A 24,147-nucleotide genomic window follows, 5' to 3' on the forward strand; every position below is an offset into this window, starting at 1 on the left:
GGCAGGTTTAATCACAAACCTCCCTATTTCCTCTCACAAACGTCCTACAAACCATGTCTGGGCAGTGCTGTCTCGGCCTGGATCTCAGCTCCTGAGACTGTCAGATGTGAAGCAGCAGCAGCTGGGACAGGGCTGGCTCTGTGTGCCCTCTGTGGGTCTGTGGGCACAGAGTGGGGTAGAGGGATGACTGTGAGAGGGAGGAATTGCCCAGCCACTAGAAAGAGGAAATCAGCTGAAAAGGGGAGATTTGAGAAGCACTGAGGCTGTGGCTGTTTGGACAGTAAGAAGAAACCAAGCTGTCACTGTGCAGATGGGAACTCCAGTAGGAGAGCTGTGGTGGCTTTACAGATGGCAGACAGCAGCTGGAGTGTAGAGCCAAGGGTAGGGGGGGGATCTTCCTCTTAGCAATGCCATGCAAAGAATGATGCAGACTCCTGCAGGGTCGGCTTTGCTGTGTGACCCTGGGTGGAAGCAGCTGGAAGGTCTCAGCCCTTCTGCGTTATCCCAGGAGCTGGGGCAGTGCTCGGTCTCATCCCACCTCTGCTAATAGCAAATGCAGAATCCCTTATCTGTGTGCCCTTTTCTCTCATGGAGAGTCACCGACCCTGGGAAGTTCAAGAAAAGTTTGGATGTTGTGTTTAGGGATGTGATTTAACTGGGAAGTATTGGTGATGGTTGGACTGGATGATCTTATAGGTCTTTTCCAACCTTGAAAATTCTATGGAGTTGTAGCAGATTGTGGGGGTGTAGGTGTGGTATATATATGAACATCTATGGGAATATACGTATGAAAAAGATAGATCCATGCACATAGCAGGGGGTTGGAACTGGATGATCTTTGAGATCCTTTTCAAACCAGGCCATTCTATGACTGTACAGTTCCATACTGGAACAAAGATAAAATGGTAACTATGTAAAACATGGAGTCAAACCTGTGTGATTTGTCCACACCAGGAGGTGATTAGAAAACAATTTGTAAGCTACAAAGCTGCTTGCATGAAATGAAAAGAAAATGATACTACAAGAAAAAGGGAAAACCTTTCTTCCTGAAAATAGGAAGAATAATGGACCTGACATGAAATTTGGGTGAAGCTGCCTGATTTTATGAAGCTATTCCCATTATTTTCTTGGTGCTGTGTTTCCCAAATGAGTGGTTTCTGGCTCTGCTGCAGCACCAGTCTGCATGTGAACATCAACTCTATTCACCGTCTGGGAAGATTAGGACTTCCCTTCTCCCACCAGCACCACTGAATTACAGTTACTCAGTGGTTAAACAAAGGAATCCTTAAAGAAGGGTTTACAGCTGTCGTGTTATCTGAAGTGCTTGGGGCATTCTGATGCTATTAATCTCTATGTATTAACAAGTTCAAAAAGAAAAAGTAGGCATCTGATTGTTGTGCCAGTTTCTAAGTGATTTGGAAAGCTGTACCACCCAACCACTCCTTCTATTTGATGGAAGTGACAAAGCTCAGTTTAATTTCTGACTGCTGTTTAAATTCTGAAGCTCGAGCTGGTTCCTGAAGCAGAAAAAGCTCGGAAGCTGTCCTTCCTACAAGCAGGCACCTCTGAGCAAAATATGACATCTCAGTTTCTGATGGTAAGGTCAGGAGATCTGATTCCAGCGTCTAGCTTTCGGCTTCATGCTATGTTAGTGGGACCTTTGGCATCTAGCACTTAATGATCTTGAAGGTTTCTTCCAACCCAAGCCCTCCCGTGATCCTATGATTCTGTGATTTCATTCAGGTTTATTAAGATGAGATGAGTTCTCCTAAATGTGCTGTTCTCCATATGATTATAATTGGAGTCTAGATGGGTGACTCAAACCAGCCACCAAACTTTCTGATGGCCAAAATGAAATGAACTCAATCCTTTACTGTGTCAGTAGTCTGTAACTAGAGCCCATCAGGTAATTCCCAGCCTCCTGCCTGTATCAGTGGCTGCACACAGTGAAAAAGTCTGATGGGATTTTAACCTGTAAAATGTTCCAAAGCAACCAGAGGGTGAATATATTCTCTATGCAAATACCTGCAGGAATAAGTTTGTCATGTATGTCCTCAGGTAGCACAGTAGTTAATGGTGGGACTCAGTAGGTCATGCTGCAAGTTGAGTCTGCTGATCTTGAAGGTCTTTTCCAGCCTACATGACCTTATGCTAATATTTCTGTATTTATTTCTGTTCAGCTCCCAGAAAACCTCCCACCCAGCCCCCAGCTGACCCCATGGTGAAAAATAAAACAGAAAGCTCAGTAATGCTGGCATGGTCCCCTCTGAAGATGCACCGCCCCATTCCAATCGATGGCTACATTGTGGAACCCAATAAACTAACTGGCTTCACGTGGGTGAGGTGCCACGAGTCTCATGTCCCCGTCCCAGAGTTCACGGTGAGCAATCTGTCTGAAGAGGCTGATGATCAGTTCCGAGTGTCTGCAGTCAATGCGCATGGACAGAGCCTGTATCTGGAATTCCCAGGGAGCGTGCACCTTGGTAAGCACAAAAGCCCCAATGGAAATGGGTCAGTGTGAGCTGAGGAGCTGTGTATGTTCCCTTAATATGTTTCCTTTGACTGTAAAGATAGTAGTGCATTAACACACCAAAGGCTTTCCTTTATTCCTAGTTCTCCACTAAAGTGATACAAGATATATTTCTGTGACAGAGACATAAATATCCTTATCTTTTGATATCTCACATGTGCAAGAGGCAGAACTTTCTGTAACAGATCTGAAGCATAGAAGTGCTTCTTCCAGCACTCATGCAAAGGGAGAAGTAGAAATGTACGTATGATTTAATCTTCCATCTCTAAATGAGATACCAGACTTGCATCTGAAGAGCATTAAGACATCCATGTTGTTCTTCCTCAGAACCAGTCCTGGCTGTGAAATCCCCCCTAACAACCGGTGAAGCTGTACCTGGAGGGGATGCCATGTTTACTATTGACCTTACAACAACGTGTTGCAGCACTTGGTACCTCAATGGTAAAGTCTTACAGGAAAGCGAGACCTGCATCATCAAGAGAACCCAAACTACTCACAGCCTAATCATAAAGAACGTCCCCAAGAACGATGATGGCGCAGAAGTGAAATTTGTTGCCAAAAATGTTGATGTCAGCAGCAAGATGAGAGAGAGAGGTATTTGCTTTGATCCTCCTCCTTTCCTCTTACAGTCAAGGCATAGTTGCTGTGATCTGATGATTACAACTGGGGCTGCAGGCATTCACTGACTGTACCAAATACCTGAAATTGCATCACATGGACTGACGTGAGTCCTGGTAATGACCTAAACATGATAGCACTGAGTGTAGGGTAAGCCAATCTACCCAGCTGCTTGGTATCTGAACCAGATTGCTTCATGCCAGCTGATGAATGTCTGCAGTTCACAGCTCTTGGCCAGTGCATTCAGTCACCAGGTTTACCACTGCATCACCATAGAGCAGTACTTTCAGCTCCAGGTTCAGACAGCCTTTCTGATTGCACTGGAATAGTTTAGAAGTAGGGGAGCAATCATTCCAATAATAACTCTTTCAATCAGATTTGTGTGACCAAATAGAACAATTAAACATTCATGATGGGAGGAGTTGTTTGTCATTGGGTGGAAACCCCTGCAGAAGCATGTTTAGAGCATTCTTAATCAGTAGAAGGAGATGTTTGGTTGATTTTTACTTAGTAAATCCGGCAAGAAGACCAAATGAAATATCTTGAATTGCTCAGCACTGACACAATGATGAGTGCAGGAACAGAAGGTGATACTTTTTCAGAGATCTTGCAGCAGACATTGACCACGTTAGCCTGATATGAATTGAAATAACGAGGCCTTTGCTCCTGACAGGTGCTGCAGTGAGATTTACCAATAAGAGCAAAGATGTAGAAAAGATCTGCGCTCGGCTGCGTGAGGAAGCCAAACTGCAGGCTGAGCTTTCAGACACAGGCGCTACTGTGGAGTGGATGAAGGATGGGAAGGAGCTCAAGGCCAGTGAAAAATAGGAACTGCACGTTGTGGGGAAGAAACACACCCTGAAAATTCACAGCGTCTCAATGGATGATGCTGGATGTTATCAATGCATCTGAGAGGGGGATAAAATGCTCTATCAGCTTTCAGTGAAAGGTATGTGACAGTCTGGGCTGTCCTCTTCCTGCCCAGGGCCAGCAGACTGCATTCACCTGACTCCCCGACAGTCCAGCTGTTGTCAGACAGCATCTGGGGTGTTTTCAGTGGGTGTTTTGACTTGAACTGGCCAATCTGCTTTGTAGAGCCATTTGATTTCTGTGTTGTGTCCTGTGATTCGTCCCTAAGATATAGAGGAAATGAAGGGAAAGATAGGAAAAAGAGCATCCCAGTCTTCCTGTTCTTCTCTCAGGGTGGCCACGAGAGATGATGTAAACAGCTCTTTTTGTAGCAGTGATCCCAAATGTAGAAGAGACCTGTGAAGAGTCACAGGGATGTTTACTTAGCTGTCATTCCATGGTGGGCTTTTTCTTACAGTGATGTAGAGAGAAACTGAACTTTCCCACACAGGTCTCTGTTTTGCTGCAGGGTGTAGGTCTGATCTCTGAGATCCACACGCTGGGCCTTGATTGCAATAAATGAGAGCCCTTTGTTTGCTCCAGTGGAAGACTTTCCATTTCTGCAGTACCCTCTGCAGATGACACAAATGCAAATGCACCTTCTTCCCAGCAACAATTGCCTTTTTTTTTTTTTTTTTACACTGAGTATGCATGAGGCTCTTCATCATCTTCTGCTGGCTTGTCACCCTTGTTGGTCCATGGAGAAACAACAAAGCCCTAGAGTAGTGTATGCACTTTGGTATTGGAGAGCTTACTTAATTGCTTCTTCTCAAAGAACAAACTCCAGAGAGGCATGGAGACAGCTCCAAACAGAATTGAATAATGGGACTAAATTGATGGAGAGCAGAATTCCTGCCAAGGCTTGTCAGCTAGTCTTAATTTTGCTTTTCTTCTCTCAGTCATGTTAGCATAATATTTCATACTGGCAGGTCTGCCCCCAGAATTAATTGAATTAGCTGATGGACTTTTCCATGTGCTTTGCATTGTAATGTGACTATCAAAAGAGTAATCAATGCTGTTATTTTAAAACCTGTGTTGGCAAGCTGTAAGACAAACAACTGCTGTTGGTAGCTTGGTTACTGCAGAATCAGCTTTCATGTATCTCATAGATAGGGAAGCGACCCTTAAGGGTCAGCTAGTTGGACTCCCCTGCAATGAACAGGGGCACCGCAGCTCCATCAGGTGCTCTGAGCCCTGTCCAGCCTGACTTTGAACATCCTCAGGCTCACCAATCTTATACCCATGCCACACACTCGCAGTATTTCACCATTCAGCATCGCCACTTGTATCTTCTCTTGCTGTAAACCAGAGCTAGCTGGTAAATCGTCTGCTGTGCGGGTCAGCTGTGTCTCTCCCATGGGCATCACGTGGCTGCTGGGAGGCTCTGAAGAGCTGCAGCCAGAGGTGTGTCACCCGCTGGGCCTCGTGCCCAAAGGAGCCCACAGGAAAGTGTTGTTGCAGTTTGTCATGCACTGCACTGCCATGAGACTTGACGTGCCAGACATCCTCTGACACGTGAGCTCCTGCATCCAGGCAGGACGTCTGAGACGTCTCCTTCAGCCTGACGTGGCTGCAGTTTCACACTGGTTTTACTAAGGAAGGAGAAGGCACGTGGATGAAACTCTTTTCCTGCCCTTCCTGGCATTAGCTCATAGTACAAGTAGAGCACTGTCAGGTCAAGCCTGGAGGAGTAATGCTTGTCACTGACCTGTTCCTGTTCAGGGTGGAGCTGGAGGGTAGAATAACACAAGAAATTGTCATTGAAATTCAATATCTGAGAAATTCAGCTGGCTGCATTCACAGAACCTGGCGTTAAGATCTGTTTTCTGGTTTATTTTCCATAACCCAGTCCTCATTTATGAACTGAAGCTCTACTGAAAGCCTTTCGCTGTGTATGCTCATGCTGCAGTGCAGCGCTTGTGACCTTTAACAGCACATTCAAGTTCCTCTGATCACAGGATCCTTAAGGTTGATTAAGACCCTCTAGTCCGACTGCTCACCCATCACCACCATGATGCTCACCGTCAGCTAGCTAAAAACTCAGCAGAGATGATAGATCAAGCACAACACTGGATTTGGGATGGCTAGAGATTCCTAAGATATTGAAGGATTGCTTGCAGGTGGTGTTGGCTCAGGTATTCACCCTGCATCCCACCTCCCGTTCTGTTTGGTTGAGAATCATGCATTCTGCAATTTCACTTTGTAATTCAAAGACCCTGGCTTTATCTGTTGACAAACTGATCTAAAACAAGCCAAGAAGACTCCGTTGGAACTGGTGGATGCAGAACAAAGGCATCCCCAAAGGACAAGTTGCACTGTTTGATGAACATTATTGGATGAGAGCTAAGCTAAGATTTAAAAAGTTCTGGGGCTGTCTCTGAGCATCAAATACAGAGGAAGCCTGCATGATTCCCTGAGAATGGATACCTCCTACTTTGGTGTTGGGTGAAGGGAACACTAGCAGTAACTCCTACCACAAAATGTCACATGGCTCAGACAAAATGCCATCAAGAGGGCTTAATTAGAAGCACCAAATGGTCACAAGATGGTCTTAGGGCAGGGAAGTAATCTATCTATGTGATATTGATTGATGCTGTTAGTTCTTAACAGCTTGACTCTAGAGGGACTGTTCTTCTTTGGTCACCTAGTTTTAAAAGAATAGATGGCTCCTGTCTATTACAATTTTTAACGAATTATTTGTTCACTGATGCCATAAATGTGCCTGGCATAGTAATTGGCCTTGGTATATTCAGTGACTGAGAGCAACAGTTGTTGCTCTAAGAAATGCAATACTAAGCTCGGTCTGCCTGTAGCTGGCAGCCATCAGCTTGCTCCTCAGGCAGGTTCTGTCTGGATGGAATGAAGGGCATGAAGTACTGATGTGCTCATCAAACGCTGCTTGTTAGCTTAGAGACAAGGTGTTGAATTGGTTTGTTCATGTATTGAAAACACGTTACTTAGCTGCCTTCATTTTAGATTCAGAAGAACGTGCAGAATACAGAATTGATTAAAAGAAATAAGAACCGTCTGCATAGAACTTACTCTTTCCTTACACAGGAGTATCAAGCACACATTTGTATGTGAGTACCTCCAGAGGTGAAACTCGATCACCCAAATGTAATGAGCAGAGACATTACAATCAGTTCTAACTGTATCTTAATGCTGTGCTGAATAAGCCTGAGTCAGGATGTAAACCACTTTCTCTTTTTTTCTTCAGATGGAGCCATTAATTTTGTCAAGAAGCCCAAAACGACTCCAGAAATATCAGTCAGTCCTTCTGAAGACCTGGAGCTGGTGTGTGAGGTGTCAGCTGCAAGCGGAGCTGTCGTATGGAAGAAAGATCAAACAGAGGTGAAGCAGGACCAGAAGACAACCATCATCTCCCAGGGGACGCACCGCAAGCTCATGGTCAAAAATGTGACCCTGAAAGACCAAGGGAGCTACAGCTGTGAAACAGAAGATGACAAAGCAACATTCCAAGTGAAAGTCAGAGGTGAGAAAATGCTTGGAATCCCAGAGATAAAGGAACGCTTCATTTGGTGTGTCTTACATTTGGAGGATCAACTTACAGCCTCTCTGGTGCAAAACATTTTGGCTATAGGACTTTCTTTGTCATCTAGTGTCATAGCAACACTTTTCTACATGTGCTTTTCCATCCAGGAATGAATTACTGCAACAAACCATAGGCAAGGAGGGTAACTTGTGCAGCTCTTGTAGTCAGCTGGTGTCTGCAGGGTTACAGTGCAAGAGCACACCAGGCATGCAAGGAGTGAGAAAAGGGGAGGTGTTTGAAGAGATCTGGTTACAGAATTTGAATGACACAATTAGGTGGAAAATGCCACTAATCAGACTCATAAATGGCCTGGGTTGCAAAGCCCCACAGTGCTCATCCAGTTCCAACCCCGTTCTTCCTATGTGCAGGGTTGCCAAGCAGCAGCCCAGGCTGCCCAGAACCACATCCAGCCTGGCCTTGAATGCCTGCAGGGATGGAGCATCCACAGTCTCCTTGGGCAACCTGTTCTAGAGGGCCGTTCCCTTCTGATTTACTGGAAATGTAGAGACACATCAGAAGAAAAAAAGATAAGGGAGGAGGTTCAGCAGTGCATGCAGGTGTTCTAAATCACATGTCCAAATCTGCTATCAGACTGAGAAATGTTTAGCTTTGTGATATGATGTGATATGATGTGATATGAAATGATATACTTATCATTTCCCAAGGCAAAATAGAGGGGAAAGTATTTTCCTGTCTTAATGAGGTATCACGATGCTCCCTGTGAAGGGCAAGTATAGTGAAAACGGGGAACTGGAGTTAGCTCTGCAGCAGACTACAGCAAAACGGTGTGACTGTTGTGATGTCCCTGCAGAGAAAGAAGACGTGTTTACAAACAAGGACAAGGTACAAAAGGAGGTGAAGGCTGTACTGACTCAAAATGCCACGCTGAGCTGCGAGGTGGCCCAGGAGAAGACGGAGGTGAAGTGGTACAAGGAGGGGAAACTGATCACCTCGAGCAAGAAGTTCAAGGTGCAGTCAGAGGGCAAACAGCGTCGGCTGGTGGTGAGCCAGGTGGAGAAGAAAGATGCAGGGGAGTACAGCTGCGAGGCTGCTGGCCAGAAACTCACCTTCAAGATTCATGTAACTGGTAGGAAACACATTTTGGTTGATATTCTTTGATTATTCCATAGTCTGGCTGTGGAAACGTCTGTGTGAATGTGTCCTCTTGATTCTGCCATGAAACTGTTTTGGGGAGGATGAAAAGAAATGCTTACAAACGTGCAGCTAAAATGATTATGTGTTTTTAACAGTGTTTCATCCAGCTCTTCCCCTACGACTACTTTTATCATCAGCTGTCCATAGATGTCCAACTGTGATTTGTACAATGTGCAACACTGCTCTACCAGTTGATATTTCAACAGTAGTAGTTACAGTTCTCTACTGTGGCTGCACTGAGATTTGGTTGTTGGTGTCCTAAGAAATTTTAGTCAGAGGCATTGCACTTGCCTTTGGCTTGTTGAATCCCACGTTGACGACCATTCGTTCCATGTTCTGTAAATGTAATGACCAGTCATGAATCCATTGATACCTTTCTAATTGTACATTTCTCATTAGTCTGAGAGTTTAGCATGGAGGCAGATCTCTCACTCCAGCTGCAGTAGAGATTGCTCTGGTGTCAGTATATTTTGCACAAGATCTGGTAAATTTTAACTTAGACTCCAGATAGCCTTGAGCACATCAGCTGCATTCTGAGTGACCATTAGTGAGCTGGCTGATGACGAGGGTTTGTCTTCTGTTTTATTTGTAGCTGCACTCTGCTGGTTTTTGCTCGTAAGTCAGCTTGTTCTCTGTTAACTTTACAGTTCTTGTCTTGTATTCTGAGCTGATCAGGACAGGGAATCTGTTTTCTCCTCTTCTTTCTTATGGCAGTGAACACATTGGAGCTTAATCCTGGTCAAGGTTTGGCATTTGATCAGCTATGTGGAGGAGCAACTGTACTGGGAGTCTACTGCCTTTCTGCTCACACAGACCTGGTGTCCTTGCAGGGCATAGCTTGCGTTCTGTTCCCTTGTAAAGGTTGCAGTCTTTGCTCTCTCCATCTTGGGGCATTCTGCTCCTTCAGTCCCTGGTGTGCAATATATCTCTGCTCCTGTAGTAGACAGTTTTGCTGCTGCCTGTGGTGTAGACTCTAAACCATCAGCTCTTACTATTCCCACACCACGTGGATGTGATTCTGGGGCCTTTGGATCTGTTCCGTGAGTTGTGTCGCTCATGCTTTTGGCTCAGGAAACTGGCAGTTTCAGCAAAGAGTGGATTACGGAAAGGGTAGATTTGGTAGGTATCTGTCAGAGAAAATGAAATATGAACAATAACAGAAAGACTATGGCAACAGCTGGAATCAACCAAGTTAATCCTCAGCAGCCAAAGCCAGCCCACGTCTTATTGCAGAGGTGTAGGGAGAAAACCCAGAAACGTAGTGCTTTTACACTTGAATTTTGCTAGCTGAGGGCTATTATTAGCTGTTTGCCTCAGAAACCAAAGGTTTTCTGTTCTCTTTCAGACCGGATGAGCTCATGGCTGCACAGGGTAATGTAATACCTCCTCCTCTGCCATACGTGGAGAGTGCTTGCCTAGCTACCGTTGCTGTATTTCTCATGTGTACCACTGTAACATGACGTGCAAGTCCAGCCCTCACTGCAAAATGATGTGGTGTGAAAGTCAGGAGGGATTATGAGTACTCTTGGAGTGGTTGGCTCTTTCACTACAGAAATCCTCATCTTACTAGCTTCTCCCAAAGTGCAATGGCTTCCTGAGTCTTAATTTCTCCTCTTACCACTGCACTCAGAAAGATTTTCAGGGTTCCTCTACCCCAGGGTTCCACTGGTAGCGCAGAACAATCCCATTTTAAGGACATGTTGAATGTTAGGTGCTGAGTGTTGAGCATTATGGGATGCAGATTAGACCTTCTTGCTTAAAAGAAACGAGTGCTGCACACCTTGGAAACCTATAGAAAACTAGAGTAAAAAGGGCTGATTCTGCCATCTAATTATCTCAGTATTTGTGGTGCACGCTGAAATCCTTATTTGAAGTGGGCCAAAGCTCCATTGCATTTGTGAGAAGTTTTGCATCACCTGGTTGGTCTAGGCCATGTTTGTTGTCTTGCTAATAAGCAACCCTTCTGATCTTCATCAAATCATTGTGGTTGGAAAAGACCACAAAGATCCCCACATCCAGCCTCAACCCATCCCACCATGCACACTGCCCACGTCCCTCAGTGCCACATCTCCATGGTTATTGAACACTTCCAGGGATGGTGACCCCACCACCTCCCTGCAAAGCTGTGCCACCACATCACCATTCCTCTTCAGAAGAAGTTTTTCTTAACATCCAACTTGAACCTTCTCTGAAAATCATCAGTCAAAACAGGGGCTGTTGAAGATGGGCGGAGAGAATGATGCTTCTACAGTCAGTACAAGCAGGGAGATCAAATGTAGAGTGTATCAACTGCATTCTTGCATTGGCTTGCTGCCCTGCTCCCTCGCCTTCAGTGGACTGCAGTGCTGGTGGTAGAGCTGTGGTGTGAATCCTGGGATTGCACGTACTGCAACGGTCAGCAGCACAGGAACTTGAGCTGAACTTACCCTCCTGGGCAGCTGCTGCCACTCAGAATTCAGACAGCATGCAGAGGAGAAAGTCATGAAGGAAGGGAAAGGGATGGCAGCAGAAGGCTTCACAGAGTGACAGCGGGGAGGAAGGAGATAGGGGACAGGTCCTGGAAGGGTTTGCCATGACTGCTGGGGAGCAGGAGCCTTCCCGGTCACCTGAGCTGGGTATGCCTGAATATGCTTGCATGAATGATCTGAATGAGTGGTCTTCCATGTCTCCACTGCAAATAAAAGGCAATGTCAATCCCCCTCACAACTGCTAGTCCTGCATTCATGCTTGGAGCCTCTGTCTTGGTATCAACATCAGGACTGTGGGATCTTTCCTGGGACCCAAACAAGCATAGGAAGCTTATTCAAAATTGAGCTGTAATTAGAAGCTGGCTAGCACTAGAGAAGTCCATGATGTAAGTGCGTCAGAAATATTCTGCACTTCTACAGCCTTTTGTAGGGCAAACCATGGAATAGAAATGGAAGCCCATTTATTTAGGGTTTATCTGTTCTCCCACGCCTCAAATAGGAACTAGCATGAACGCTCTCAGCAACCAGTTGTTGGTAAAAGGAGAACCAGATAAAACAGTCATTAAAGTAATCAATAAAAGATTCAATGTATCAATCGTTCCCACTTAGCAAAGTGATTAACTGAATCACCTTAACTGAAGTGTGTATGCCTAACTAATTACACTTGATATCTTTCTGATGCTAACTCCATTTGTTGACACAAAGGGTAAGGTGGGCTTTAAACACTTTCTTCTTTATGTGTTAGGTATTAAGAGGAGATGACCTCAGCCAGTTCTCTGAAGAATCAGGGGTTGCTGAGAGTACAAAACCATGCTTTATGCATAAAACTGAGCTACAAAATCTAATGTAGGCCAAATATTCACCATATTAAGGGCTATATCATTACCAAAGGGTAGAGTCAAAAGATGGTTTTCTGCTCTTAAATTTCTATGGTTTCCTGATTTTGAGGTCTTCATAATTGAGCTGTACTTGGCTGATATCCAGTGCAGAGTGGAGCAATATCAAAAAGACAGACAGATGAAGATCTGTCATTGTCTTCATTAGAAGAAATCTGAAAATTAGGAGTCCAAGCTGATAGTAAAGACTACCCAGAGGGATGGGATGACCATAGGGACTGTGCTGAGGATGCATTATAATGTGTGATAAACACTGTGAAGCAGAGTTGCTCCAGGAAATGGTCCAATACAACATAGAAGCAACTTTTAATGTCTTCTAGTCACAAGTTGCTCATATCTAATGTATATTTTACCCAATGTTTTCCAGTTCAATTCCAGAAGCAGAGGATGCCTTTATCAACAAGCAGAAGGTGCAGAAGGAGGTGAAGGCTGCACCAACAGAAAATGCCACGCTGAGCTGCGAGGTGACCCAGGAGAAGATGGAGGTGAAGTGGTACAAGGAGGGGAAACTGATCACCTCGAGCAAGAAGTTCAGGGTGGAGTCAGAGGGCAAACAGCGTCGGCTGGTGGTGAGCCAGGTGGAGAAGAAAGATGCAGGGGAGTACAGCTGCGAGGCTGCTGGCCAGAAACTCACCTTCAAGATTCATGTCACAGATGAGAGAAATTGTTTCGACTGTATTGAACCCCCCAACAAAGAAGGAGGGGAAAGTTAAGTGGTTTGACACATTCAACCCCAGCATTCAGCGATGTAGACGGTGCTTAAATTCTGTTTCATTCATGTGCTTTTCTGTTTGCCTTCTGAAGCTATGAACACAGAGGACTTGGGTAGCCTCAGCTTAAGACAGGCTGGAAATAATTTGGGAATTTCCCTGGGGATCTCAAGTAGATGCAATGATAGCAAAATGAGAAGTCAATAATTTCAGGGGAAATTAAAGAATATTAAAGATATCTTCAGGGCACAAGCACACCCCTGCAAATGCTTCTTCCTAAATAGTCTCAGAGACAGCATTTGGTCACAATGCTAGACGGCGGCATTGGTGGTTTCTATTAAATTAAAGAAACCTGCAACTAAAAAGGTTTTCCAGTATTTTCTTTTGTTTTCTTCTCAATAGCAGGTACAAAAGAAATGCTTAAAAATAGAAAGGCTTCAAGCTGGTGCTTTTCATTCCAAAATGGAGGAAGACAGGCGTTCTATTTATGAAGAGAGTCTGATAAGAAAGTGGAAAAAGGCTTTTTACCAGGGTCTGTAGCAACATAAGAAGGGGCAATGGTTTCAAAAGTGAAGAGGGTAGACTCAGTTTGGACATGAGAAAAGTTCTTTATGATGAGGGTGGTGATACACTGGAACAGACTGTCCAGTGCAGGTTGTGGGTGACTCATCATTGTAGTGTCCAAGGGCAGGCTGGATGGGGACCCTGGGCAGCCTCATTTAGTGAATGATGTCCCTGACCACGGCAAGAGGTTGGACTGGATGATCTTTAAAGCTTCCTTCTATACCCAAACCGTTCTATGATTCCATAGGGGAAACCATTTTATTACTGCCTCTGAAAACTCAGGAGATATTAGAATTGTTTTCAGAAATAAGTAGGTGAGAAAAATACATTTCCTCACTATGACTTAATCACAAACAGAATTTAACCTTGACCCTCACCTGGCTTTTGCTGGCAAAGCAAGTTACAGCTGTCAGCTTGTTTGGACAATGTAATGCCTGTCCCCGTGTATGAAACAGACTTTTCAATGACTGCGTATGCTGGTGTGCTGCTGGACAGTGGGGAAAGGGGTGTTTTTTAATTTTTGAAGATTTTGGAACATGATACTGGTGGAAATGAAAACAAGTTTAGGGCTATCTAAGCTGTTTTGGTCTGGCAGGGAGGAAGTTCTTCACTGGCAATTGATATAGTTCAGATGTTGGCATTCAGTTCATAGCACTGTCAGGAAATGTGAGTGGGAAAGCTGTCCTCAACGGTACAGTCCAAAGACTAATTTGGGCATTTGGGGAAGGCTGTGTAGAAAAGATTCATGTCTTAAATGTGCCCATTTGCCTTCAATTCCAGAAGCAGAAGATGCTTTTATCAACAAGGAGAAGGTGCAGAAGGAGGTGAAGGCTGCACCAACAGAAAATGTCACGCTGAGCTGCGAAGTGGCCCAGGTGAAGACGGAGGTGAAGTGGTACAAGGAGGGGAAACTGATCACCTCGAGCAAGAAGTTCAAGGTAGAGTCAGAGGGCAAACAGCGTCGGCTGGTGGTGAGCCAGGTGGAGAAGAAAGATGCAGGGGAGTACAGCTGCGAGGCTGCTGGCCAGAAACTCACCTTCAAGATTCATGTCACAGGTAAGACAGATGTTGTATGAAATACAGCAGAGAACAGTAAAGTAAAATCTAGTTTCTATTATACTGCACCTGGATCACTGTAGTCTGTGCTGAGGTTTTTTCCCTAGACTTGATTGCCTGGGTTTGTAGAAAGTATTTGGTTTCAGTATGACACAAAGACCTGTTTCAGTCTGTCTGTAGAGCAATAATTAGTAATATATGTACAGTGGAAGCAATATTCAAGATATTATTCAAATCTCTCCTGTGCCTGAGATCCCAAACTGTAATTCTTGTTCACCTAAACATTTGACTAAGATAAGTATGTGCAGTGAGGCTGGAGTGCATGTTCTACGTGCAGCCTTTCATGGCAGGAGAAGCAGGAACTTCTCCTAGTAGTACACTGCCTTTTTACTATGCCTTTATGTTGGAGGCTGCATCTGGATAGGTGAGTCTGCTACTCACAGTAAGAGACCTGGTAGAGCTGACTATTGCCAGAGCTCAAAGTAAGATAGATATCTGCAAATCACACACAAAGAACAAAGGACTGCGTTGGTGAGCATATTTCCTTTGTGCCTTTGACAGTCACAGTTGTGGCAATGGTAGAGGCCATGAGGAGTCTGTTCAGGAAGCCAGGAGTACTGTTCTGGGTCATGAAAAGGCAGCCAGTGGTTTGACTATCACATGTTTATGTGTTTTGATGTTTCACAGTGGGTCTTAAGTAAAAGGAACTCAGGTTTTGTGTGATAAAATGTTTGCTCATTAAGACCGGGATGTGGTAGCATTGTGGTGGAGTGCTTGTTCATTAGGACCGGGATGTGATGGTGGAATATGGAGGCCACAAGGGTTGCAGAACACTCTAATTTTATGGGTAGATTGTGTACTCTGCATAGTTACAGGCAAAGCGCGCCCCGATGGATACAAAGTTTCACGGAAGGACCAACCAAGGAACGACACACCAAGTGGCACGATCACGACCGACCAATTAAAGGAGAATACACTCGGGATGGACCTTACAAAAGAAGTTGCAAGGGACGGGAAGGTGCGGCAGTTGGAGGAACGAGGATTCCCCTGTCGCCCAGCGCTGAATTGCCTTTTTGTTTTACCCGCTACAATTAATAAAAGTTTCTAATTGGAACATTATCGGCTCATTGCTTGTAAATTGATGACAATTTGGCGCCGTGACTCGGACGGGAATACTGGCGTGGGTACGAGCCTGAGGGGGCGCCCCGCCTAAATAGGTGGCCTCGGCTCCTATCCTCCCGCCCTACTCCTGCCGACGATCCGAAATTTAAAACACAAAGGCAAGTAAAAACCGGTTAACCCTTTAAATTTCGTGCACGAAAGTCCGGACGAAGACGCAGGACAGGTGAGTATAGTCCGGTCTGGGTTGGGAATCCGGCGTGTGGCGAGTGTTGTGTGCTTGTGAAGGGGGGCCGGCAGCCGGCACTAACCCGAGCGAGTGTGGACCCCACAGTAGTGCGGTTCCCATTGCCCGCGAGGGCGTGGGCCACGACCTGGGGGAAGCGAGTGAATGCAACACTGATTGAGGGCACGCCGAAGGGTGGGTACAGGGTATAAGCGGGACCCTTTCACCACCACAACCCCTAGGGCTATGGGCTCTATGGAGGGTTATTCTTTGGTGTTCCCCTAGAGCTACGGGCACTAGGGATGATTATTATTATTTAGGTGTTCCCCTAGAGCTACGAGCACTAGGGATGATTATTATTCAGGTGTTCCCCTAGAGCTACGGACACTAGGGATGATTATTATTTAGGTGTTCCCCTAGAGCTACGGGCACTAGGGATGATTATTATTATTTAGGTGTTCCCCTAGAGCTACGAGCACTAGGGATGATTATTATTCAGGTGTTCCCCTAGAGCTACGGACACTAGGGATGATTATTATTTAGGTGTTCCCCTAGAGCTACGGGCACTAGGGGGAGCTACAGACGTTGAATAAAACAAGAGAGCAAGAAGTAAAGAACGAGATGGGGCAGTGTAAAACTAAACCACCCACCCCTTCTAAACGACCATCCATTCCTAAGGACTCACCTCTAGGGTTCATGCTAATTGCCTGGACGCACTATCCAGGAACAAGAAATAAAGATAAAGCAAAGATGATTTATTATTGTATAGAAATTTGGAGCGGACAACAAATTGGCCCGGCAGTATGGTGGCCTAAGTATGGTTCTAATGAAGATTGGGTACAACAGCAATTAAATTTTTGGGTAAACTCCAAAACCCCTTTCAATCAAGAAGAAAGTGACTATGCAGCAGTATGGGTCACTCGCCCAGAGGGTTTAGGAGTCCCCATTTTTAATTTGACACGAAAAGAAAAAGATGTCGAAAAACATAAACCTCGAAGGGAAGAGGAGGCCTTAGTGGGACCCCCACCATATGCTGTACCACCAGCAATTCCCCTACCTTCTCCTCCTCAGTTGGATCATGGGCAGATGGATTCGAGAAAGGGAGAAGTACAAAAGATAGAAGGGGGAGGGCCTGTGACACGGGCAAAGGCACGACAAAATAACCTCTACCCTTTAAGAGAAATGCCCATGGGAGGTCCACAACCTCAGATGGGGTTTATATCAGTGCCCTTAAATTCAGGGGATGTTAGAGATTTTAAGAAGGAAATGGGTGGCAGACAGAGTAGATCAGTTCTTAGGGCCAAATGTTTATACCTGGGAGGAACTACAATCTATTCTAAGTATACTGTTCACAGCAGAAGAGAGAGGTATGATTAGGCGTGCAGGGATGCGCATTTGGGATGCTCAACATGCCCACGGGCCCGCTGCGGATATTAAATGGCCCTTACAGAATCCGCAATGGGACCATCAAAATCAACATCATAGGACTCACATGCAGGACCTGCGAACTATCATTATCCAGGGCATTAGGGAGGCAGTCCCAAGAAGTCAGAATATAAATAAAGCTTTTAATGAAAGACAAAAGAAGGAGGAAACACCCACTGAATGGCTAGAAAGGTTACGCAAGAATTTACAACTATATTCAGGATTGGATCCCGATACACCGATAGGCCAGGCTCTGCTCAAAACACAGTTCGTAGCTAAGGCTTGGGAAGATATCCGCAAGAAACTAGAAAAGATAGAAAATTGGCAGGATCGGGGGCTTGATGAACTTTTGAGGGAAGCTCAGAAGGTATATGTAAGAAGGGAGGAAGAAAGACATAATAGGCAGGTTAGGATGATGGTAGCAGCGGTCAGAGAAAGTAGGGAATTGGAAAGGAAAATGGGGGGATGGACGCAAAATCGAATTCCAGGACAGCAAAAATTTAGGAAGCCTGAAAACAGGGAGGAGGAGAGAATATGCTATTATTGCAGGAAAAAGGGACACATGAAGAGGGACTGCAGGGTTAGAATGAGAGACGAAAAGTCCTTCCAAGAAGAATAGGGGTGTCAGGGGCTCTATATATTGGGGACCCAGAAACAACAGGAGCCCTTGATAAAATTGAAAATTGGTCCCCAAGCTGAGGAGGTAGAGTTTCTAGTAGATTCAGGAGCAGAAAGGTCTACTATACAACAGATCCCCCTCGGATGCAAACCTTCCCGGGAAACTACCAAAGTAATAGGAGCAAAGGGAGAACCTTTTACAGTAGGAATAGTTAAAAATGTAATGATAGAAGCAGAGTCCAAAGTGGGGTTGGGTGATTTCTTGATACTGCCTGAAGCGGAGTTCAATTTGTTAGGACGGGATCTGATTATTGCATTAGGCATAGGACCTAACGTAGTAATAAATAACAATCAGAATAAGACAGAAGCTGTTACTGTAGGCCCGACCGAAGCAAGCCCTTATATTACCGAATATGGCACCCTTTGGAAAATAATTCAGTCTAGTTTCAAGGTGTTAAACAACACCTACCCAGAATTAACTAAGGAGTGTTGGCTATGCTATGATATAAGACCCCCTTTTTATGAAGCAATAGGGTCCGTAGCGAAGATTAGGAGAAGAAATGGGACTAACCCAGCAGAGTGCCTATGGAAAAAGGGAAGGCCTAATGTTCCAGGGATAACTCTAGCACATGTTACTGGAAATGGTGTGTGTGTGGGAACTGTACCTCTAGAAAAACGACATCTATGTAATAAAACTATAGAAGTACAAAGTCAGGAGAAACCCTCAGACTGGCTCCTACCCGCAGACAATGCTAAATGGATATGTGCCAAATTAGGGGTCACTACATGCTTATCGACTAAGATATTTAATCAAACCACCAATTACTGTGTACAAGTAATTATAGTTCCACGAATCATATATCACCCTAAAGATTATGTGATCAGTCAACAAGAAACCTCTGAACATCACCTGATTAAAAGGGAGCCATTCACAGCCCTAACCGTTGCAATGCTATTAACTATAGGAGGGGCCGGGCTGGGGACTGGAGTAGCATCTTTAATAAACCAGCCACAGGGACTGAAAACCCTTAGACAATCTGTGGATGAAGATCTACAGAAAATAGATGAAGCCATCAATGCGCTTACAAAATCGGTACGGTCTTTATCAGAAGTAGTGTTACAAAATCGAAGGGGGTTGGATCTTCTCCTATTGCAGCAAGGGGGACTATGTGTGGCTCTTAAAGAACAATGTTGCACCTACGTTGATCAAACGGGGGTAGCAATAGATACAATGGCTGAACTAAGAAAACAGTTAGAACAAAGAAAAAGAGCCCAGGAGTCTCAAAGAAGTTGGTATGAGAGTTGGTTTAATGGTTCCTCCTGGTTCACTACATTATTATCCACAATAATGGGACCAATTATGATAATATTAGGTTTGACCTTTGGACCCTGTATTTTAAATAGACTAATCGTTATCGTTAAGAACAGGCTAGAGGCAGCCCACCTAATGGTAATTAGAGAAAGATATGAACCCCTTGATGGGGAACGAGAAGAGGATGCTCTAGAATGGAGTCGACAAGAACTAAAACGGTTTAATGAGCAAAACAAAATAGTACAATAAAAGAAAAGGGGGGACTGTGATAAAATGTTTGCTCATTAAGACCGGGATGTGGTAGCATTGTGGTGGAGTGCTTGTTCATTAGGACCGGGATGTGATGGTGGAATATGGAGGCCACAAGGGTTGCAGAACACTCTAATTTTATGGGTAGATTGTGTACTCTGCATAGTTACAGGCAAAGCGCGCCCCGATGGATACAAAGTTTCACGGAAGGACCAACCAAGGAACGACACACCAAGTGGCACGATCACGACCGACCAATTAAAGGAGAATACACTCGGGATGGACCTTACAAAAGAAGTTGCAAGGGACGGGAAGGTGCGGCAGTTGGAGGAACGAGGATTCCCCTGTCGCCCAGCGCTGAATTGCCTTTTTGTTTTACCCGCTACAATTAATAAAAGTTTCTAATTGGAACATTATCGGCTCATTGCTTGTAAATTGATGACATTTTGGTTGCCTGCAGGACAGATGTTCTTTTGGGTTCAATATGTTTGCATAGTGACTTGCAACCATGGGACTGGTGTTCAAGGACCCTCTTGGTTCCTTCAGTTCCTAGGTTCTTTCTTTCCTAGATTTGACACTTTGTTTCAACAGAAGAGCTGATATTCTCTAGTGAAGGCTATTAGTTTGGGCACAAGTGGTAACCTAAACCTGTTCCAACCTGTACATACAAACCTGCAAGATGGTCTCATTTCAGTCCTTCTGTTTTTCTTTTCTTCCCTCAGAGCCAAAACCTGTGTTTATAAACCAGGAGCAGGTGCAGAAAGAGGTGAGTGCTGCCCTGGCAGCAAGTGCCTCCCTCAGCTGTGAAGTAGCACAGGATCCAACTGGAGTAAAATGGTTCAAGGATGGAAGACTGCTTGCCTCCTCCAGAAAGTTCAGAATGGAATCTGTGGGCAAAACACGGCGTCTGGTTGTGGAGCAGCTGGAGAAGAAAGATGCTGGAGAATACATCTGCCATGCTGCTGGCCAGAAGATGACCTTCGAGCTGGAAACAACTGGTGAGCATTCAGAAATTCTCAGCCAGGATTTTGTAGCCTTGTTGTGAACTGGGTTTTAGGGTGAAATCTGAGTTTTCTTTGCACCTGACAGTGTGAGAATTTGCTCTGGCCCTTTGTGTACCTCCCTGGTGCTCAGTTGTTCCTTCCCTTACTTGGGGATAACGTCATTTATTCAAGGTGATGTCCAAACGGGCTTGTTAACAGTCCTCTGCAGTGCATTAAGCTCTCATATGTCAGCCAGAATATATGCTTGTTCTATAGCCATTCCTACATGTTGAAAACACTGCACTGTGCTTAAGCTTCAGCGTATGTTCCAGTAAGTACAGTTCCATTAATTCTAGGGAATTGGGTGAATTAAGCATAGATCTGAAGGCTGCCTTTGCCCAGTGCAGAGATGGAAGGACTAATGTAGATTTGACTTGATATTTTCCCTTCTAGGATGGGAAGGAGCTCTGTCAAAGTAAAAAAGTGGGCATTACTTCCCAGGGAAATAAGAGAAGTCTCATTATTCACAGGTGGTGAACTCTCATTTTCTCTCTCAGTCTGCAACCAGGCTGGGTTGCTGTTTCAGTACTGGCTGTTTTATGCAGGAACTCTGCTCCTGAGGTTAATCCAAGTTGTATCCAGGCCCTTCAGAAGGAAAGGGAAATAGCAGCACAGAAATATGGTCTGATTCTGACATAAATAAGTGCAGACCTAGAGAGTTAAAAGGGATTGTGTGATGTTCAAGGGACTTTGAAGCAAAGATGTCCCCTAGGTAAGATTTGTGGCTGACATTCCCCATACATTGTGGGCACACAAGCTAAGGAGAGACTAGTGATGAGCATGCAGAGAAGCCAATGGTTCAGACAGGTTTGTAGTGACACGACATTGTAGAGTTCTGTCTAGTTCTCCTTGGCATAGTTTGGAAAATAAAGATGAGGAGATTGGTGGTAACCAATATGGCTTCCTCAAGGTCAAGCCATGCCTGACAAACTTGGTGGCCTTTCATGATGGAGTAACAGCATCAGTGGATAATGGGAGAGCAACTGACATCATCTACTTGGACTTGTGCAGAGCATTTGATCCCGTCCTGCATGACATCCTGGTCACCAAACTGGAGAAAAATGGTTTTGATGGATGGACCAGTTGCAGGATAGGGAACTGTCTGGATGGTCACACTCAGAGAGCTGCAGTCAATAGCTCAGTGTCCAGGTGGAGGGTGGTGTTGGGACCAGTGTTATTTAATATTTTTGTAGGCAACATGGAGAGTGGAATCAAATGCAGCCTCAGCAAGTTTGCAGATGACACCAAGCTGAGCGGTGCTGTTGATGTGCTAGAGGGAAGGGATGCTACTCAGAGGGACCTGGACAGGCTGGAGAGGTGGGCCCTTGGCAGCCTCATGAACTTGAGTGTGGCCAAGTACAAGGCCCTGCACCTGGGTCAGGGCAATCCCAAGCACAGGCACAGGCTTAGAGGAGAATGATTTGAGAGAAGCCTTGACCCTGAAGAGAAGAGTTGGTGTGGAGGGAGGTGTCCCTGCCTATAGCAGGGGGACTGGAACAAAATGACCTTAAAGATTCAGTCAGTTCTATTGTTTTTCTATACTTAATTTTGCTTGAAAGGTTTTAGAATAAATGAGATTCTGGTTTCCATGAAAACTGTTTGCAGGGAGCTCCATTGTAGCTAGTAAGTCTATCTTTAAGTTCAAGGGCAATAATGCATTGACTGTGTTGAAGAGAGAAATGACTCAGGAATGGATGATGGTTTAGAATAAAACATAATCCTACTTATTTTCTATGCAAATATGTGTAAGGAAAAGATGCTGCACTCAGTTCTGGAAATACCCTGACAAATATATCTCTAGTATTTCACAGCTGGAGATATCAAGATTGTTAAACCACTGGAAGATGTGGAAGTGAATGAATATGGGAGTGCATCTTTTGTCTGTGAGATTTCACACGATGAGGTTCAGACCCAGTGGTACAAAGATGACAACAAGCTGAAGGCTGATGACAACATCAGAATGCGGCAAGATGGTAGGGTGTAAGAGGGAGATCTTTCTCCTGAGTGGGGGGAGGGTTGGAGATGAAGCAGAAAGGACATCTGAAATGAAGTGAAGAAGGTTCAGAAGGGAGTTCCCCTTTTGTTTTGGGACTGAGGTTAGGGTGGAACAAGTGACATGGACCAGCTAACATCATTTGCAAGAATGTCAAAAAAGTTGAACGCCACCAGGACCTTTGACAGAAATAAAAACTCCTACCTACCTACCTTTCTGCCCACAAAATATCCAGCTAGTCTTTTGGGTTTTACTTTTGCTAAGTAGAACAGATTATTTTCTTACGAGGTTGATTTTCTACTTTTAAACTTCAGATTTGTGTTTGAACGTTGAGGGATAAAAAACATAGCTTGACTTTTTCTTCATTTTCTCTGTCTGTTTGAAAAGAGCACAGGGTTGGTTTTGTTTTGTTTTTTTAATATATGCAATATTAGGGTATATATATGATGTTAAGTGTGATAAAGAAAAGGGAGACATTTGAGTTAGCACACTACTCAAGAGTTCAGTCCCCAGCTTTGCCACTGTTACCATTATAAGGGCAAGAACATCCTGGAAAATGAATTTCTCCTAAGTAGAGTCATTACATTTGAGCTACAGAGACCTTTACTAGGTGAAAACTTGTTGTTCAGAGCTAAGTTGCTGTATTTAACCAAAGTAATTATCAATGTCTGTGTTTCATTGAACCTCTTTTCCATTTCGTAATGCGAGGAGTTTGATATTGGGATGGGAAGGTCATGGTTTGATTTGGATGTTGGACTGGAAATCAGAAGATCTGGACTCTCTTCAGGTTGTCAGTCTTATTGTCTGACTTCTTAACAACATTCCTTTCTTTAGAATATTATTTAATGATGTTTTAAGGCATTTTGAGCTGATAGGTGTAGTGTTCATGTGACTTCTTAACAACATTCCTTTCTTCATATTATTTTTTAATGATGTTTTAAAGGCATTTTGAGCTGATAGGTGTAGTGTTCATGTGCAGTTATGCTGATGTGGGTAAGTAGGGTGATAATGTAAGGGTTTTTTACATTCCTTCTACATCTCTGCTTTCTCTTGTTCCATCCTTCTTAAAGAGCAATCCATTAGTCTAATAAAGGAGCTGTGTGATGAGGATGTGACTGAGCCTGAAAAAGCCAAGTTTGAATGCGAGATATCCATTCCTTCTGTGAAACCTCCCAAGTAGTATCTACGTGGGGAAGTCTTACAGGCTGGCAGAAACTTGATTATGCAGCAAGAAGGCACCATCCACCAGCTGACCATACCGAAAACCACCACTGATATGACAAGCACCATTCAGTTCTCAATTGGCAAATCAAAATCCACAGCCAATCTGCTTGTCAGAGGTAACATATCCTGGCTTGGTTTACATCATGAAGATGGAGAATTAATTAACGTACAGCCTTCCTTCACTGGGGTCTTTGAAATATTGTGTGTGTGTCTGGAGGGTCTGCTCCATTTCCAGTTCAAAGTCGTTGGACACTAAATGAGACAGCTGCATCTCAGTAAAAGATCTGTATGAATAGTTGTGATGTGCTTACTATTCAGATCTGCAGAGCTGAGGTTTTGTCCTTGGCTATACCAAAGAAGTCAAATCAGGTGAAATTAATTGTATTTCTGAACTAGACAAGGTTAAGTTTGGTAGCACCTAAATTTGATGCAGTTTGTCATTGATTTCACCTGAAAGAAACTTCCAGGTTTTTTATCTG

The 24,147-nt window shown here is 44.4% G+C and overlaps 1 protein-coding gene and 1 long non-coding RNA gene across 2 annotated transcripts; both read left to right on the forward strand.

Moving 5' to 3' along the window:
• The first annotated feature begins 15,174 nt into the window (after positions 1-15,174).
• On the forward strand, positions 15,175-16,981 carry LOC146756100 (uncharacterized). Its single transcript, XR_014937596.1, has 2 exons — positions 15,175-16,077; positions 16,125-16,981. It is a non-coding gene; the product is annotated as an uncharacterized LOC146756100 (long non-coding RNA).
• A 1,815-nt stretch (positions 16,982-18,796) lies between these two features.
• Positions 18,797-23,753, forward strand: LOC146756101 (myosin-binding protein C, cardiac-type-like). Its single transcript, XM_085524800.1, has 4 exons — positions 18,797-18,940; positions 19,276-19,297; positions 20,131-20,406; positions 23,515-23,753. Exons 1-4 carry the CDS (start codon positions 18,797-18,799, stop codon positions 23,622-23,624), a joined length of 552 nt encoding a protein of 183 aa, XP_085380926.1. The 3' UTR covers positions 23,625-23,753.
• Positions 23,754-24,147: the final 394 nt, after the last annotated feature.

The sequence above is a fragment of the Coturnix japonica genome, chromosome 28 (assembly GCF_054131305.1).
Source record: "Coturnix japonica strain WE chromosome 28, WE-NBRP24, whole genome shotgun sequence".
Taxonomy (NCBI): domain Eukaryota; kingdom Metazoa; phylum Chordata; class Aves; order Galliformes; family Phasianidae; genus Coturnix; species Coturnix japonica.

Coding starts and splice junctions, on each gene's coding strand:
- LOC146756101 (XM_085524800.1), top strand. CDS start 18,797: ATGCTATTAACTATAGGAGGGGCCGGGCTGGGGACTGGAGTAGCATCT. Junction 18,941..19,275: donor TCAATGCGCTTACAAAATCG/GTACGGTCTTTA, acceptor CGTTAAGAACAG/GCTAGAGGCAGCCCACCTAA. Junction 19,298..20,130: donor TAGAGGCAGCCCACCTAATG/GTAATTAGAGAA, acceptor TTCTTCCCTCAG/AGCCAAAACCTGTGTTTATA.